Raw genomic sequence first — 17,235 nt, 5'->3', positions numbered from 1 at the left:
TAAAAGGCTCTCTATGGTCAGGGCGTGACAGCCAATGCATATCATCAACAACTAATGCTAGCCAGAGCTGGATGAGCTAAAATCTAACGAGGGAACATCAGATAAACCTCAAACTTTTTCAACTAGTTGGCAGTCAAAATTTCACTGATAAACAATGGGGAATAGTAGCCTGCACGTCCTTCTGCAGCTTGCCTGCCAATGCATTTTTGTCCCAACCCACGTTTTGACAATTAAATGGGAACTTGCCTGCACGCCCAACACATTTGATTGACAACTAAGAGATATGCTAACTGTGGATAACAGTCATTCAAGATCAGCATAGCTGGCTAGCAAAGCGATTCACATTTCTTGCTAGCTAACCAAATGAAACCGGCAGCATCTCTAGCTGTAGCCAACGAAAAACGATATGAGGGGAAAAAGTTGGTCACTCACCCTCTCCTCCAATGACATGACATCCTCATATGGATTTCACATGTCTCGGAATACAGATATGCGTCTGTTGGTAACAGATACCTTAAATAATCTGGTGTGACCACTATTCGATTCCTGCAGCGCGACACATCTCCTTTGCATAGAGTTGATCATGCTGTTGATTGTGGCCTGTGGAATGTTGTCCCACTCCTCATCAATGGTTGTGCGAAGTTGCTGGATATTAGCGGGAACTGGAACACGCTGTTGTACACGTCAATTCAACCATCCCAAACATGCTCAATGGGTGATATGTCTGGTGACTATGCAGGCCATGGAAGAACTGGGACATTTTCAGCTTCCAGGAATTGTGTACAGATCCTTGCGACATTATCATTCTGAAACATGAGGTGATTGCGACGAATGAACAGCACGACAATGGGCCGGATCTCGCCACGGTATCTCAAATTGCCATCGATAAAATGCAATTGTGATCATTGTCCGTAGCTTATGCCTGTCCATGCCATAACCGCACCGCCACCATGGGGCACTCTGTTCACAGCGTTGACATCAGCAAACCGCTCGCCCACATTACGCCATACGGCTGTGTTTGTGTGGCAGGTTTGACATACTGCAGGTTGGACATACAGCCAAATTCTCTAAAACGACGTTGGAGGCAGCTTATGTTAGAGAAATTAACATTCAGTTATCTGGCAACTGCTCTGGTGGATATTGCTGCAGTCAGCATGCCAATTGCATGCTCCCTCAACTTGACATCTGTGGCATTGTGTTATGTGACAAAATTTGATGTGCCAATTTTAGAGTGGCCTTTTATTGTCCCCAGCACAAGGTGCACCTGTGTAATGATCATGCTGTTTAATCAGCTTCTTTAAATGCCACTACTGTCAGGTGGATGGATTATATTGGAAAATTAGAAATGTTCACTAATAGGGATGTAAACAAATGTGTGCACAAAATTTGAGAGAAATAAGCATTTTGTTCGCATGGAACATTTCTGGGATCTTTTATTTCAGCTCATGAAACATGGGACCAACACTTTACATTATACTTTATATTTTTGTTCAGTGTAGATACGCTAGCCCAGGGCTGTCAAACTCAAACAGCACACGGACCATCTTAAAAAAACACAATGAATTCTCGGGCCAGACATTTATTTTTTACAACTGCTACCCAAACTGGCCATTGTTATATTAAGAAAATACGGCCCTTTAAAATGTCCACTTATGTACATAGGATGCTATATACAGTATATCATTTTAACATATTAAAAAAGAGATAAATAATATTTGTCCAAACTTTGCTGCTATGCTTGCAGAGGTGCATAATATGCTGCAACCCTTACTCATTCAAGGTTTTTTATTTACTTTTATTATTCTACATTGTAGAATAATTGTGAAGACATCAAAACTATGAAATAACACATATGGAATCATGTAGTAACCAAAAAAAGTGTTAAACAAATCAAAATATATTTTATATTTGAGATTCTTTAAAGTTGCCACCCTTTGCCTTGATGACAGCTTTGCACACTCTAGGCATTCTCTCAACCAGCTTCATGAGGTAGTCACCTGGAATGCATTGCAATTAACAGGTGTGCCTTGTTAAAAGTGAATTTGTGTAATTTCTTTCCTTCTTAATGCGTTTGAGCCAAGGAAGGGGAGTATACAGAAGATAGCCCTATTTGGTAAAAGAGCAAGTCCATATTATGGCAAGAACAGCTCAAAAAAGCAAAGAGAAATGACTGTCCATCATTATTTTAAGACATGAAGGTCAGTCAATATGGAACATTTCAAGAACTGGAAGTTTCTGCAAGTGCAGTCGCAAAAAACATTGAGCGCTATGATGAAACTGGCTCTCATGAGGAACGCCACAGGAATAGAAGACCCAGAGGATAAGTTCATTAGAGGTACCAACCTCAGAAATTGCAGCCCAAATAAATGTGAAGCATTTCAAGTAACAAGAGTTCAAGTAACAGATATATCTCAACATCAACTGTTCAGAGGAAACTGTGTGAATCAGGCTTTCATGGTCGAATTTCTGCAAAGAAACCACTCCTAAAGGACACCAATAATAAGAAGAGACTTGCTTGGGCCAAGAAACACGAGCAATGGACATTAGACAGGTAGAAATGTGTCCTTTGGTCTGGATTTCAAATGGGAGATTTTAGGTTCCAACCGCCGTGTCTTTGTGAGACGCGTTGTTGGTGAACGGATTATCTCCGCATGTGTAGTTCCCACCGTGAAGCATGGAGGAGGAGGTGTGATGGTGTGGGAGTGCTTTGCGTGTGATGGTGTGGTGGTGTGGGAGTGCATGGCTACCACAGCATTCTGCAGTGATATGCCATCCCATCTGGTTTGGGCTTAGTGGGACTGTTTTTCAACAGGACAATGACCCAACACAGGCTGTGTAAGGGCTATTTTACCAAGGAGAGTGATGGAGTGCTGCATCAGATGACCTGGCCTCCACAATCCCCCGACCTCAACCAAATTGAGATGGTTTGGGATGAGTCAGACCGCAGCGTGATGGAAAAGCAGCCAACAAGTGCTCATGTAACGGATGTGAAATGGCTAGCTAGTTAGCGGTGGTGCGCGCTAATAGCGTTTCAATCGGTTACGTCACTCGCTTTGAGACCTTGAAGTAGTGGTTCCCCTTGCTCTGCAAGGGCCGCGGCCTTTGTGGAGCGATGGGTAACGACGCTTCGTGGGTAACTGTTGTTGATGTGTGCAGAGGGTCCCTAGTTCGCGTTGGGGCGAGGGGACGCCATAAAGTTATACTGTTACATTGATGCTGTTGACCCGGATCACTGGTTGCTGCGGAAAAGGAGGAGGTCGAAAGGGGGGTGAGTGTAACGGATGTGAAATGGATAGCTAGTTAGCGGTGGTGCGCGCTAATAGCGTTTCAATCGGTTACGTAACTCGCTTTGAGACCTTGAAGTAGTGGTTCCCCTTGCTCTGCAAGAGCCGCGGCTTTTGTGGAGCGATGGGTAACGATGCTTCGTGGGTGACTGTTGTTGATGTGTGCAGAGGGTCCCTGGTTCACGCCCGGGTTGGGGCGAGGGGATGGACTAAAGTTATACTGATACACTCAGCATATGTGGGAACTCTTTCAAGACTGTTGGAAAAGCATTCCAGGTGAAGCTGGTTGAGAGAATGCCAAGAGTGTGCAAGGCTGTCATCAAGGCAAAGGGGTAGCTATTTGAAGAATCTCAAATAGAAAAAATATTTTGATTTGTTTAACACTTTTTTGCTTACTACATGATTCCATATGTGTTATCAGTTTTGATGTCTTCACTACTATTCTTCAATGTAGAAAATAGTAAAAATAAAGAAAAAACCTTGATTGAGTAGGTGTTCTAAAACCTTTGACCGGTAATGAATATATATTTTTTGCACTGTATGGATCACCGGTGCGATTGAATGCAGCATTGCTGTAAGGTGCACTCAAAATATATTAGGCTTCTGCTCAAATGTTGCTGTAATAGGCCTAGATGTTTCTGTTTTCCATGGTGTTTGTTGCAGGTTTAGTTTTTTGGTTATAAATGGTCAAGCTTTAAAAAACGACTGCAACATTTTATAGTAGCCTAAGCTCAGACTGTGACATGTGTCTGTTCACTTTCTCTCCGCTGTTACCCGGACACACGAAAGCAGCGGAATTGAAGTTGAATTCAACAATGTGAGCGCATCTGGCTGTACTTCGTTAAAGTAGCTGACTCAAATGTTGACTCATTTATACGCACTTGTGTGTCCTATTCGGCCCATGGGCATTGTGTTTGACACATGTGCACTAGCCTATTAGCCACGTTATGACTGACTTGTGGTCATTGCCCTTGCTATTTTGATTGTATTGACATTCCCAGCCTTATTACACCTTGCCCAAACCGGCTGCGCGCGTGCGCTATCGTGCATACATTTATTTTGCCCCCCCACACCAAACGCGATCACGACACGCAGGTTCATGTTTAAATTATATGGTGATCGCATCTAAACTTTCAATGTATTACCGGCAAAACAGTTTTAGTCTTTCTATCACCCACGTGGTTGGCACGTGGGTACCTGCTTCTATAAACCAATGAGGAGATGGCACGTGGGTACCTGCTTCTATAAACCAAGAGGAGATGGGAGAGGCAGGACTTGCAGCGCGATCTGCGTTAGAAATAGGAACAACATCTATTTTAGCCCTTGGTGTCACATCGTTGGCGCACGCAAGCAGTGTGGGTGCAATAATTGAATAACATGGGTTTCTAAATTTATTTTGCGACGCTCGCGCACGCGACGTGTCCGGTCTGGTCAGCATGTTAGTTATAGTTGTCCGTTTTGAAACTGAAACTGTGCATTCTGAATGGGTCGTGGCAGCAAACAATGTACCAGGCCAGCTGAAATCTACAACCTGACAGCAATATTTTTGGACCACCAAGAAATGTATTGGTAGTCCAAAATTATGACCTGGCGGAAGGTAGCCTAGTAGTTAGAGCGTTGGACTAATAACCGAAAGGTTGCAAGATCGAATCCCCAAGCTGACAAGGTGAAAATCTGTTAACGGCAGTTAACCCACTGTTCCTAGGCCATCTTTGAAAATAAGAATTTGTTTTTAACTGACTTGCCTAGTTAAATAAAGGTAAAATTAAAAATTAAAAAATTGGTGAGTTATATGAATCATGCATTGAACTGCATCCATCTATTCTGCCAACAATGCCTTACTGTAATTCATGGAATTTTGAGTAAAATATAACCCATTTATAAAACCTCTTAAAAAGTTGGGTTTGAAGCATAAACTGGGAATTTAATGTTTTTGACTGATATTATGATTGTCTGTTTGTTTCACATCCAAAATGTAGTTAAAATACTGTCAGTTCCACTTTAATGAGATGTACACTAAAACAGACACCATTTTGTTATAACACAACACCTAACACATAGCAACCACTGCCCTTCGCTCCCTTATTATCTAATAAGTGAAAACCTCGCATGGCACTATGATTTGTGATCGTGGCAGAGACAGTGGAGACATTTTTTTACAGTACATTGTGCAACACTCAGCCACAAATAGAGGTACAGCAGCACAGCGTCTACAGATGTAGGATCTTAATTTGAACCAGTTTGCTTCAGCAGGAAAATAATCCTACAGCAACAGGAAATGTGAATTATTATGTGGATTATAAAGAATGGATTTTTTTTTAAACCTCCAATACACTACAAGTTTGCACTTCCTGTTGTGCAGGAAAATTTTCAGCAACAAAAGAGTGATCAAATTAAGATCTTACATCTGTAGGCACCATGCCATCTTCAATCATCACCTTAATAAGGCAATGGGTTTGAGTCACATAATATTATGGGCTTGTTATATGCAAGAAAATGGGTTTGAGTCAAATTAAATTAGTTACATTTGTCACTTGCGCCGAATATAAGAGTTGTAGACTTTACAGTGAAATGCTTACTTAGGAGCCCTTTGCCAACAATGCAGAAATATAAAATAGTAACACAAAATAACAATAATAAGGCTATATACAAGGAGTAACGGTACCGAGTCAATGTGCAGGGTTACGAGGTAGTTGAGGTAATATGTACATGTAGGTATGGGTATAAGTGACTAGGCAATCAGGATAGATAATAAACAGAGTAGCAGCAGCATATGCAGAGTGAAAGTGTGTCTGTGTGAGTGGTGTCAATATCCATATGTGCGTGTTAGGTGTGTGTGTGTGTGTGTGTGTGTGTAGTGTGTGAGTGTATGAAGTGTGTATGTTGGGAAAGTCAGTGTAGTGTGTGTGGGTAGAGTCCAGTGAGTGTGCATAGAGCTGGTGCAAGAGAGTCCGTGCAAATAAAAGGGGTCAATGCAAATAGTCAGGGTGGCCATTTGATTAACTTTTCAGAAGTCTTATGGCTTGGGGGTAGAAAGAAGCTGTTCAGGAGCCTTTTGGTACCAGACTCGGCGCTCCAGTACCGATTGCCGCGTGGAAACAGAGGGAACAGTCTATGACTTGGGTAGCTGGAGTCTTTGACAATTTTTAGGGTCCTTCCTCTGACACCGCCTGGTACAGAGGTCCTGGATGGCAGGGAGCTCGGCCCCAGTGATGTACATGGCTGTACACACTATCCTCTGTAGCGCGGATAGTGATGTTGTGCATCACTATCCGCGATGTTGTGCACAATATTTTACTGAATGTTTTTGGAATGTTATTATCCTAATGTTATAAAAATCTTAGCTTATGTTCTGGGAATGTTCCCGGTTTGCTGGAATGGCAATGTAAGATCATGGGTTTGAGTCTCATGTAAGTAGCTGTGTCTACCAGCCCGTCAGCCGTACCCAAGCTAATGCCTTGGCTTTAGCTTAAGGGGCTAACACATCTTTGCTGTGCACCGGAGACCTGGATTCAAACCCAGACAGTCACATTTACATTAGCCAGGGCCAAATGGTAGAATAATGACTTCTGGTGTGGGGACTAGAGAGACAGAGAATATCTGATGTGTTTCCTTGAAGGCTGCACAATAGTAGCCTTGTAAGTACCAGACTGATTACTGCTGAATGTAAGCTCGCGAGACATCCAGATGGTTGTACGATGTTAGCGCAATAGAGTCTAAAACAAAACATATAAAGGAGATGGATGAAGGCCATTTATCTTTGGAATCTTCCTGGAAGTGCTCTATTGCCATTAGTTCCGAGGACTGGCCCTCTGCCTCTTACTAAACCAATATCAAAGAAGCTCATTATGAAGTATAATTGGGGTATTACTGAGACACTTGACTTAAGGGAGTGACAGAGAACAATAGGTTTGCATCTATACATATGGACCAGCACATCTCCTGACCATTTCTTATCAACGTGTCAGAAATCACCCAAAAAGGACAGGTCATATAAAAATGACAAATGATTAAACAAAAATAACAAACTTAAAAATCAACTAAGGTTTAGTGTATCTCCTAACAAATGTTTAGGAATCATATTGAAGTTCAATACATTTCAATGGCTCACACAATATGCTTTATGAAATATACCCTCTCTTAATCTTCCTCAAGAGGGCCAAAACGTTGATTGTGTGTGTGTGTTGTGTGTGTGTGTGTGTGTGGGTGTGTGTGTGTGTGTTGGTGTGTGTGTGTGTGTGTGTGTGTGTGTGTGTTGTGTGTGTGTGTGTGTGTGTGTGTGTGTGTGTGTGTTGACAGAGTAATTGACCTTTTCAAGTCGTGTATGTACCAAAAGGCATTTGAACACATAGTGACGCCTTGGTTGGTCAGACTGAACGAGTTTAAGTACTCTTGGCCCTGTGCTGTGTTATAGCGTTCTGGTGTTCGGCAGCAGAGCCCACGCACATCCCTGAAAGCCGGCGGTATCTGACGTACTCAGGGGATGTGGAAAAGGTAGAAGGTTGGGTAAGGGCTCCCCAGAGAGAGGGAGGAGGGATAACATCCAATCAAACCTGCATTGCAGTATTTAGCTACACAGTTATTTTCCCCATGATACTGTAACATCACAGTATGACTTTGGGTACTGTAAAATTCAGCGACCACACAACCCAGTATCACAGATTATTGTAAACAGACACAAAATACTTATTGCAGGCTGTCACGTTGTATAAAGGATTGAAACAGAGCCAGGCGAGGAATACGTAATAGGGGGATTTTAATACTCCACACAAAAATACAACATGCCATGAAAGGCACGGGGACGAAGCCCAAAACAAACACGTATACAAAAACACAGGGATGTAACCAAAACAAAAGAGCGAGGTTAAACCTCTAATAAATACACGGGACGAGACCCATACTTAGGTTGCACATTTTGGGGAATATCAGAGGTGGAAACTTTCCGTGGGAATTAACGGGAATATATGGGAATTAACGGGAATATATGCAAATTAATATTAATACCATTTAAATGTAGATGTTTTTTTACATTGGATATATTTACCCTATCATATGGAGACAGAAACATAAACCTTTTACCTTATCATAAGTAGACATAATTGCAAAATTATTAAATCCTTCCAATAGAAATTTTAAAAACAATTTGGTTACGAATTGAACTTTAATTAAATGAGTTGACTCTTCACATGGGATGATTTCACTGAACAACAAAAGAAAGGGAATATTGAATGATCCCCAATGATCCATCGCATCTCCCAAAAACGTTTTCAACATACATCTTAAAATGATAGTCTAGAAACTAAAGCTTTGGTTGTCTTCCTCTCAGGCTTTCCATTTCTTCTCCCTGGACCTCCTCAATGTCCACCTCTTGAACATCAGACTCTGAGGCCTCATCTTCACTGTCACTTTCCAACCTTGTTGAACATGGCTCGTTGTCAGGCTCAAAAGTCTCAGATTTGCCCGGATGGCCACCAATTTTTCAACCCTTGTATTGGTCAGCCTGTTGTGTGCTTTGGTGTGTGTGTTCCCAAACAAGTACCAGTGGCGCTCTGAGGGGGCTGATGTTGGTGGAATTTGGAGGATGATGGAGGCAACAGGGGAAAGAGCCTCAGATCCACAAAGTCACTTCCAACAGGTGGCTGATGAGATATGTTGGCACGACTGCCATATTGCATCTCCATCCAGAAGCCCTTGCTTGGAAGTGTACTTCACCAGACTGCCAAGAACCTTGCCCTAATCCAGGCCAAGGTGGTGAGACACGGTAGTGATGACACCATAGACCTTGTTGATCTCTGCACCAGACAGGATGCTCTTGCCAGCATACTTGGGGTCCAACATGTAAGCTGCGGTGTGTATGGGCTTCAGGCAGAAGTCTTCACGCTTTTTGATGTATTTCAGAACTGCAGTTTCCTCTGCTTGGAGTAACAGTGAAGTGGGCAGGGCAGTATGGATTTCTTCTCTTACATCCAGCAAATGAATAGATAAAGCATGTCTGGTTGGAGGGGTGTATGCTGGGCGAAGAACATTCCGAAATCTCTTCCAATACACATTGCCTGTGAGCATCAGAGGTGAACCAGTTGCAATCACAGCTCGAGCAAGACATTCATCAGCATTACTTTGACTACGTTCCTCCATTGAGTCCAAGAAAATTCTGATTCCAGGAGGACCATGAGCTGTTGCTATCGATAAGGTGTCTGATTCATAATTTTCACCTCAAATAGAAGTAGAGGGACTTGTGTCAGAAGTTGCTTGTTGGAACTTTATACACTTGGCCAAATTATTCTGCATCTTTGTTGCATCCTTCACTTATGATTTGGCACAGTATTTGCAAATGTACACAGCTTTTTCTTCTACATTAGCTGCAGTGAAATGTCTCCACACATCAGATAGTGCCCGTGGCATTTTCCTGTAAAGATTAGATTTTTTTTTATTTTTTAAATAACAAATACAATTCCATGTACAGATAAATAGTTAAGCCGTTAGATTAAACAACTCCTTTTGTAAGATAAATGTTTTAAAATTAAACATGTATGGAAACAGGTTAATTAACACTCCTCAGTTAGCAGGCTCAGCAAGGTTAAACCCACATGATAGCAAAACCTAACTAGCAGAAATTGTTAAGTTATAAATTATTTAAACACACTTTCCTGTAGGCTACTATTTACTAGTTAACAAAAAATCATGTATGTCATTAAAATATATTCACCCACACAGTATTGTAATTAAAACCTACCAGAAAGCATGTAGTCCTTGGCTCAGACAGTGTAGCAGCGTGGGCTCAATTGCATCTCATTAGTGTGCAAGATCTTGGGAATCAGCTGTATATGTGATGGAAGAGTACACTGCACATGTGATGGAAGAATGCACTGTGCATGCAGAGGGTTTGAATTCCATTGAATTGGGGATAGTTTAACCAAAATTGCCTTATGTGTATCCCACAAAAAAGGTTCACTGTTATAAGCTAACTTTTTTAAAAGAATTTAAGCAAAATTCCCCAAATTCCAGGGCTTAACTTCCCATGGAAAATTTCTGGAAAAATTCCGGAAATTTACTGAAAAGTTTGCGACCCTTTGCAACCCTACCTGTAATAACAATACATGGGGCGAGACCCGTAATAAAAAATGCACAACAATACACGGGACGAGACACGTAATAACAAGTGCACAATACACGCAGCACGAAAGCCGAAATAACAAAGCACAGGTACTCACAGACCAACGGACATGGGAACAATAACCGACAAGACAATGGTGAACAGAGGGCACATATATACAATTACTAATCAGGGGAATTGGAATCAGGTGTGCGTAATGAGACAGTTCAGTGACGCCTAGAGGGGTGACGTAGACCTCCGGAACTGGTACACGGAATGAGCAGCAGTACCGGGGGAATCCATGACACAGGCACACAAAAAATAATTGTATACAGTGCACTTCAATCACAGATACAGACTGAGGTTACTTAAGACAGAAATGATAGGAGGGATGTTGGTTGGGGAGGATGGGTGGGCGTGTAACGTAAAGGTCTAGCAACCCAAACGTTGCATGTTTGAATCACATCATGGACAACTTTAGCATTTTAGCAACTTTGCAACTACTTACTACTTTTTAACTACTTAGCTAGCATGTTAGCTAACGCTAACCCTAAACATTTAAATACTTAGCTAGCATGTAACCTAAGTTTAACCCTTAACCCTAACGTTGGCCACCTAGATAATCTAGCTAACGTTAGCTACAAACAAATTGGAATTCGTAAGAACGAAAGTACGTTATGAAGAAAATTATGTAATATTTTTTGAATAACACGTGAGCAGGCGGTAGGGGTGTGTGTGTGCGCACATGTGTCTACTGTATATTCATGTGTGCGCTTTACTCACTAACCTGTCACGGGTGCCTCTATGTCTAGCAGGTTCTTCTCAGCCCTCAAGATGGCCGCTCCCTCTCCGATGAGTCTGAGGGCTACGCTCTCCTCCACGCGGCCCTCCTTGGTCAGGTGGCCTTTGAGCACGTCCACTTTGGGCTTCCCATCACTGTCAAACACCTCCTTGGCTGTGAGCCGGTGACTTGGCGGGAAAGGGACAGCTGGAGAAGAAAAAAGAGGAGAACAGTTAGTCCAACAAACCCACAGGTACAAAAGACCTTGCATGGAAAAGAGTGAGGACGAGTGCAATGGTGGACACCCTATGATCCCAAAAGGGGCGAAGAGGATTGAGTCAAATAAGTCACAGGTACAGTTGTATCACTGAATAAGGTCCTCCTGTGTTTTAGATTAATTCTGTGTGAAAATAGAACAAAAATGCCTTTGAAATGAGTGTATTTTGTGCAAGGAAATCTCTTTTGGAGGAAAGATATCTGGTTAGGTGTCAAGGGAAACATAACACCTCTCATCACATGCAACAAAACATATTGGTGCTCACAACTAAATGTGTGAATACATCTATTTACGATTTATTCAAATAGTAAACAAACTTTGATGTTAAGAGGAAAATAACTTAAAATAAAAGTAAAATGTCTCCCTTCAAAATAATTTAAGAGTGCTTTCAGCAATTATCAAACTGAAAACCAACTACCAGTGTAAAATACACGAATTAGCACTTTGAAATGACAAAAATGATCAACGCTAACATTTGGTAGACTCTACCTAGCAGTTATTGTGTGTTGCTGCTGCCTGCCGCCTACACATAATCCTATCAAAAGCTCACTTTCCCGGCCTTATGGGGAGCATCTTAATTATTGACTAATTACAGTCACCCACAACAATACCCTTCATTTGAGCAAAGCAGAAACAAGGAATTCTATGAAAACACATTTTGACATGGCCTAACAGCTGTAAAGTACCAAGTAGGTACACCACCCTGATAGTCAATTGCAAATTAGCCACCAAAATATGACGTGGATTCACTAACTAAGCATTTTCACACCATCAGAAAATAGGAAATCATGTTAATTAAAATCCCAGAGAAGCATCAGGTCTAAAGAGAGATTAATGTGCTGTGCAAGTAGGGGTGGGGGAGATCCCACAGACGGGGCAATGATTTCCCTAAGGTGACATCATCGGTAATCAGACCTCTAGCGCACTTCTATGTCACACTGTAATGAATGAAAGAATAGAAAAAGGTCATTCATTATCGGGCTTAATTCTATATACCAGGTGTGCTACCTTAGACTGCACAGATCTATTGGGTAGCGTCCATGTTCTCAACCCCTCTCCTGAAGTGTGCACTTGAACACTTCCCGTCGTGGTGGAAACTCCCTCCTGCCAATACTTACACCAGTCTAATGGGGCGGCAGCGTAGCCTAGTGGTTAGAGCATTGGACTAGTAACCGAAAGGTTGCAATCCCCGAGCTGACAAGGTACAAATCTGTCGTTCTGCCCCTGAACAAGGCAGTTAACCTAGGCCGTCATTGAAAATAATAATTTGTTCTTAACTGACTTGCCTAGTTAAATAAAGGTAAAATAATGCTTTAAAATCAATGACAGGGAGTGTGCAAGTGCACACTTTGGGAGAAGTGTGGGTGAATTGGGAAGCACCCATAGACTCCTCTTTCAGTAGTCTCTCTCGACAGACATTCATATGATACAAGAAAGCAGAGCGAGATTCCCAATATGGCTCGCAAAATTAGCCTTCTCTTTCAGTACCTCTGCTCATTCAGCTTTAATCCAGACAGCTATCATGGACACTGACTGAAACAATTGACAAGCCAGTCAGACAAACTATTCCTACCCCACACCTTCAGTTCAGTAGCCTACATCCCTGCACAGTCAACACTCATCTGTGTGGGTGTGCGTCAAACCCCAGCCAGTGCCTCAGATAGGGTTACCACTGGCCCCCGGCTGGGCCACTTCTCAGCACCTGCTGTGCAACTCTAGCCCTGGGCTTAAAGTGACAGTCTGTTATGCTGGTGAATGAGGACCCAAAAGCGACGTAATAGTAACAGAGTCTTTATTCCAGTATTAAACAAATAATGATTCTCCTGGATAATATCAATGGTAAATCCAAAACAGGAAACTGAAATCCTCTCGTCAATAGAGAGGAACGACTGGAGACGCGACCACCGACTGCAGGTCGCTTCAGGAAGGCACTGGCCGTAGCTGTCATAGACACCTGCTCACACGCAGCATCTGAAGAAGGCAAAGAACACGACAGGGCGGAACAAGGACACAGGAACAGCAAACATCAAACAAGAATCCGACAAGGACAGAAGCGGAAAACAGAGGGAGAAATAGGGACTCTAATCAGAGGGCAAAATAGGGGACAGGTGTGAAAGAGTAAATGAGTCGTTAGGAGAATGAGAAACAGCTGGGAGCAGGAACGGAACGGATAGAGAGAGAGAGAGCGGGAGGAGGGAGAGGGAGGAGGAAGAGAGAGAGAGAAAGAGAAAGACCCTAATAAGACCAGCAGAGGGAAGCACAGGGACAAGACATGATAATCAATGACAAACATGACACAGTCTGTCTACATGCAGCTTCCTGTCTGTCATGTTGAGCTGTTGTACCCTGGCTCCTCCGCCCAGGCTCCTGTCTGTCATGTTGAGCTGTTGTACACTGGCTTCTCGCCCCGGCTCTTGTCTGTCATGTTGAGCTGTTGTACCCTGGCTCCTTCGCCCCAGGCTCCTGTCTGTCATGTTGAGCTGTTGTACCTGGCTCCTCGCCCCGGCTCCTGTCTATCATGTTGAGCTGTTGTACATGGCTCCTCCGCCCCAGGCTCCTGTCTGTCATGTTGAGCTGTTGTACACTGGCTCCTCCGCCCCAGGCTCCTGTCTGTCATGTTGAGCTGTTGTACCCTGGTCCTCCGCCCCAGGCCCTGTCTTCATGTTGACTGTTGTACCTGGCTCCTCCGCCCCAGGCTCCTGTCTGTCATGTTGAGCTGTTGTACACTGGCTCCTCCGCCCCGGCCTCCTGTCTGTCATGTTGAGCTGTTGTACACAGGCTCCCCCCCCCACTTTCCACCATTTCTGCTACACACATGTACTCATAACTTTACAGAGTGGGAAGGAACTCAGTATGCTGCTTCCTGGGAACAGTCTGTGTGTGGTGTGTGTGTGTGTGTGTGTGTGTACTCCGCGTTCATGCATGTGTGTACCCATCAGTGCAACGACACAGTGATTGTTGGATAGTCTTAATCTTACAGGCATCTATACACCAGGTGTGCTACCTAAGACTGCACAGATCTCTTGGGCAGCGTCCAGGTTCTCAACCCTTCTCCTCAAGTGTGCACTTGGAACACTTCCCACCGTGGTGGAAACTCCCTCCAGCCAACACTTACACCAGTCCAATGCTTTAAAATCAATGCTCCCTTGTAAACAGCTTTGAAGTTACACTTATGTCAGGATATCACTACATTAATTTGACTACAACAACATGCTTTTCCCCCCCAAAGTGTGTATATGCACAAAATGTAAGCAGAGCTTGCACTTAAGGACCAATGGAAGGGTTCCAAACAAGAAAACTCTTGTTACATACCTGGCAGTGCTGACCGAGCTACAGTACCAGTCAAAAGTTTGGACGCACCTACTCATTCAAGGGTTTTTCTTTCTTTTTACTATTTTCTACATTGTAGAATAATAGTGAAGATATTAAAACGATGAAAAAAACACATGGAATCATGTAGTAAGCAAAAAAGTGTTAAGCAAATAAAAATATATTTGAGATTCTTCAAAGTAGCCTCCCTTTGCCTTGATGACAGCTTTGCACACGCTTGGCATTCTCTCAACCAGCTTCACCTGGAATGCTTTTCCAACAGTCTTGAAGGAGTTCCCACATATGCTGAGGACTTGTTGTCTGCCTTTCTTTCACTCTGCAGTCCAGCTCATCCCAAACCATCTCAATTGGGTTGAGGTTGGGTGATTGTGGAGGCCAGGTCATCTGATGCAGCACTCCATCACTCTCCTTCTTGGTCAAATAGCCCTTACACAGCCTGTTGGGTCATTGTCCTGTGAAAAACAAATTAAAGTCCCACTAAGCGCAAACCAGATGGGATGGCGTATCGCTGCCGAATGCTGTGGTAGCCATGCTGGTTAAGTGTGCCTTGAATTCTAAATAAATCACTGACAGTGTCACCAGCAAAGCACCCCCACACCATCACACCTCCTCCATGCTTCACAGTGGGAACCACACATGCGGAGATCATCCGTTCACCTACTCTGCGTCTCACAAAGCCACGCAGTTGGAACCAAAAATCTCAAATTTGGACTCATCAGACTAAAGAACAGATTTCCACCGGTCTAATGTTCATTGCTCGTGTTTATTGGTCCAAGCAATTCTGTTCTTCTTATTGCTGTCCTTTAGTAGTGGTTTCTTTGCAGAAATTCAACCATGAAGGCCTGATTCACGCAGTTTCCTCTGAACAGTTGATGTTGAGATGTGTCTGTTACTTGAACTCTGTGAAGCATTTATTTGGGCTGCCATTTCTGAGGCTGGTAACTCTCTAATGAACTTATTCTCTGCAGCAGAGGTAACTCGAGGTTTTCCTTTCCTTTGGCGGTCGTCATGAGAGACAGTTTCATCACAGCGCTTGATCGTTTTTGCGACTGCACTTGAAGAAACTGTCAAAGTTCTTGACATTTTCCAGATTGACTGACCTTCATATGTTAAAGTAATGGACTGTCGTTTCTCTTTGCTTATTTGAGCTGTTCTTGCCATAATAAGGACTTGGTCTTTTACCAAATAGGGCTATCTTCTGTATACCCCACCTACCTTGTCACAACACAACTGATTAGCTCAAATGCATTAAGAAGGAAAGAAATTCCACAAATTAACTTTTAACAAGGCACACCTGTTAATGAGAACTTGTTCTCAACTAGCCTACCTGGTTAAATAAAGGTGAAATAAAAAATAAAAAAATAAAAAATTGAAATGCATTCCAGATGACTACCTCATGAAACTGGTTGAGAGAATGCCAAGAGTGTGCAAAGCTGTCATCAAGGCAAAGTGTGGCTACTAAAATATATGTGTATTTGTTTAACACTTTTTTGGTTACTACATGATTCCATATGTCTTATTTAAAAGTGTTGATGTCTTCGCTATTATTCAACAATGTAGAAAATAGTATATAAAAAAAGAAAAACCCTTGAATGGGTAGGCGTGTCCAAACTTTTGACTGGTTCTGTAAATCAAGTGCTCCTAGTATTTAAATCCATGACTATAGTAGAATGAGGTAAAGGGCATTCAGTATTGAAATAAAAGTGCTGAAAACACGTTGGCTCTCTATTAAGAGAAGATTAAGGCCAAGCTATTGGATGAAAAATACCGACGTTCTGGCGTAGGTACAGCCGACTAGCTAGCTAACGCTACCTAGCATTTTTTGTAAAAAAATTAAATAAAAATACATACCTATACATACATATACACTTGATACTTGGGGTTAAATATCAATATATCATCCAAAAATAATATTGCGTTATGTAACTGTATCGATCCCCCCCAATGATGAACCCCCCACTGGCAACTGTGATTTAATGTTGGCCTAACTGCTTTTGACATACTTTATGATGATTGACATTGAAGTCTCTGTCTTTTATGTATTGCCCATTTCTAATTATCAATCCTGTCCTTTCTTAATCCACCCTCGATAGTTGATTCGGAAGTTTTTCAAAATCCAATTAATTAGGGCATATTTCAATTTCGAAGACTGTCATTCGGAATGGCACACACTCCTGTGTTCCAGCACTTCAGGACTGTGAGAGTACAGCAGACTGAGTTGGTCGAGCCTGCCTGCCTGCCTGTACGCCTGCCTGTACGCCTGCCTGGTTGCCTGCTTGCATGGTTGCCTGGCTGATTACTAAGTATGACTCAAAACTGGGCTCCATTAGCTGATAGCTTTAATTCATTTCAGCATTACTCAGCCCCCCGCCATGTAACCAGGCAATTGGTCTAGAAGGAGCAAAATTGGTCTGCATTCATGTGAAGTCTGAACATGCCCTTTCACCACGACTTAAAAGGGAATTTCAAT

At 42.6% G+C, this 17,235-nt stretch overlaps 1 protein-coding gene across 4 annotated transcripts in view; it reads right to left on the bottom strand.

Annotated features, from left to right (window-relative positions):
• LOC111954403 (protein phosphatase 3 catalytic subunit alpha) overlaps nucleotides 1-17,235 on the bottom strand; it is a 132,661-nt gene that overhangs the window by 55,204 nt on the left and 60,222 nt on the right. For all 4 annotated transcript variants that reach the window (XM_023974150.2, XM_023974177.2, XM_023974171.2 and 1 more), the window contains exon 2: nucleotides 11,165-11,365. In XM_023974150.2, the coding sequence (XP_023829918.1) occupies nucleotides 11,165-11,365 (201 nt within the window). The remainder of the gene's footprint in view (nucleotides 1-11,164; nucleotides 11,366-17,235) is intronic.

This window comes from Salvelinus sp. IW2-2015, linkage group LG3 (assembly GCF_002910315.2).
Source record: "Salvelinus sp. IW2-2015 linkage group LG3, ASM291031v2, whole genome shotgun sequence".
NCBI lineage: Eukaryota > Metazoa > Chordata > Actinopteri > Salmoniformes > Salmonidae > Salvelinus > Salvelinus sp. IW2-2015.
The sequence above is the reverse complement of the archived record's forward strand: the minus strand, read 5'-3'. Positions and strand labels throughout refer to the sequence as shown.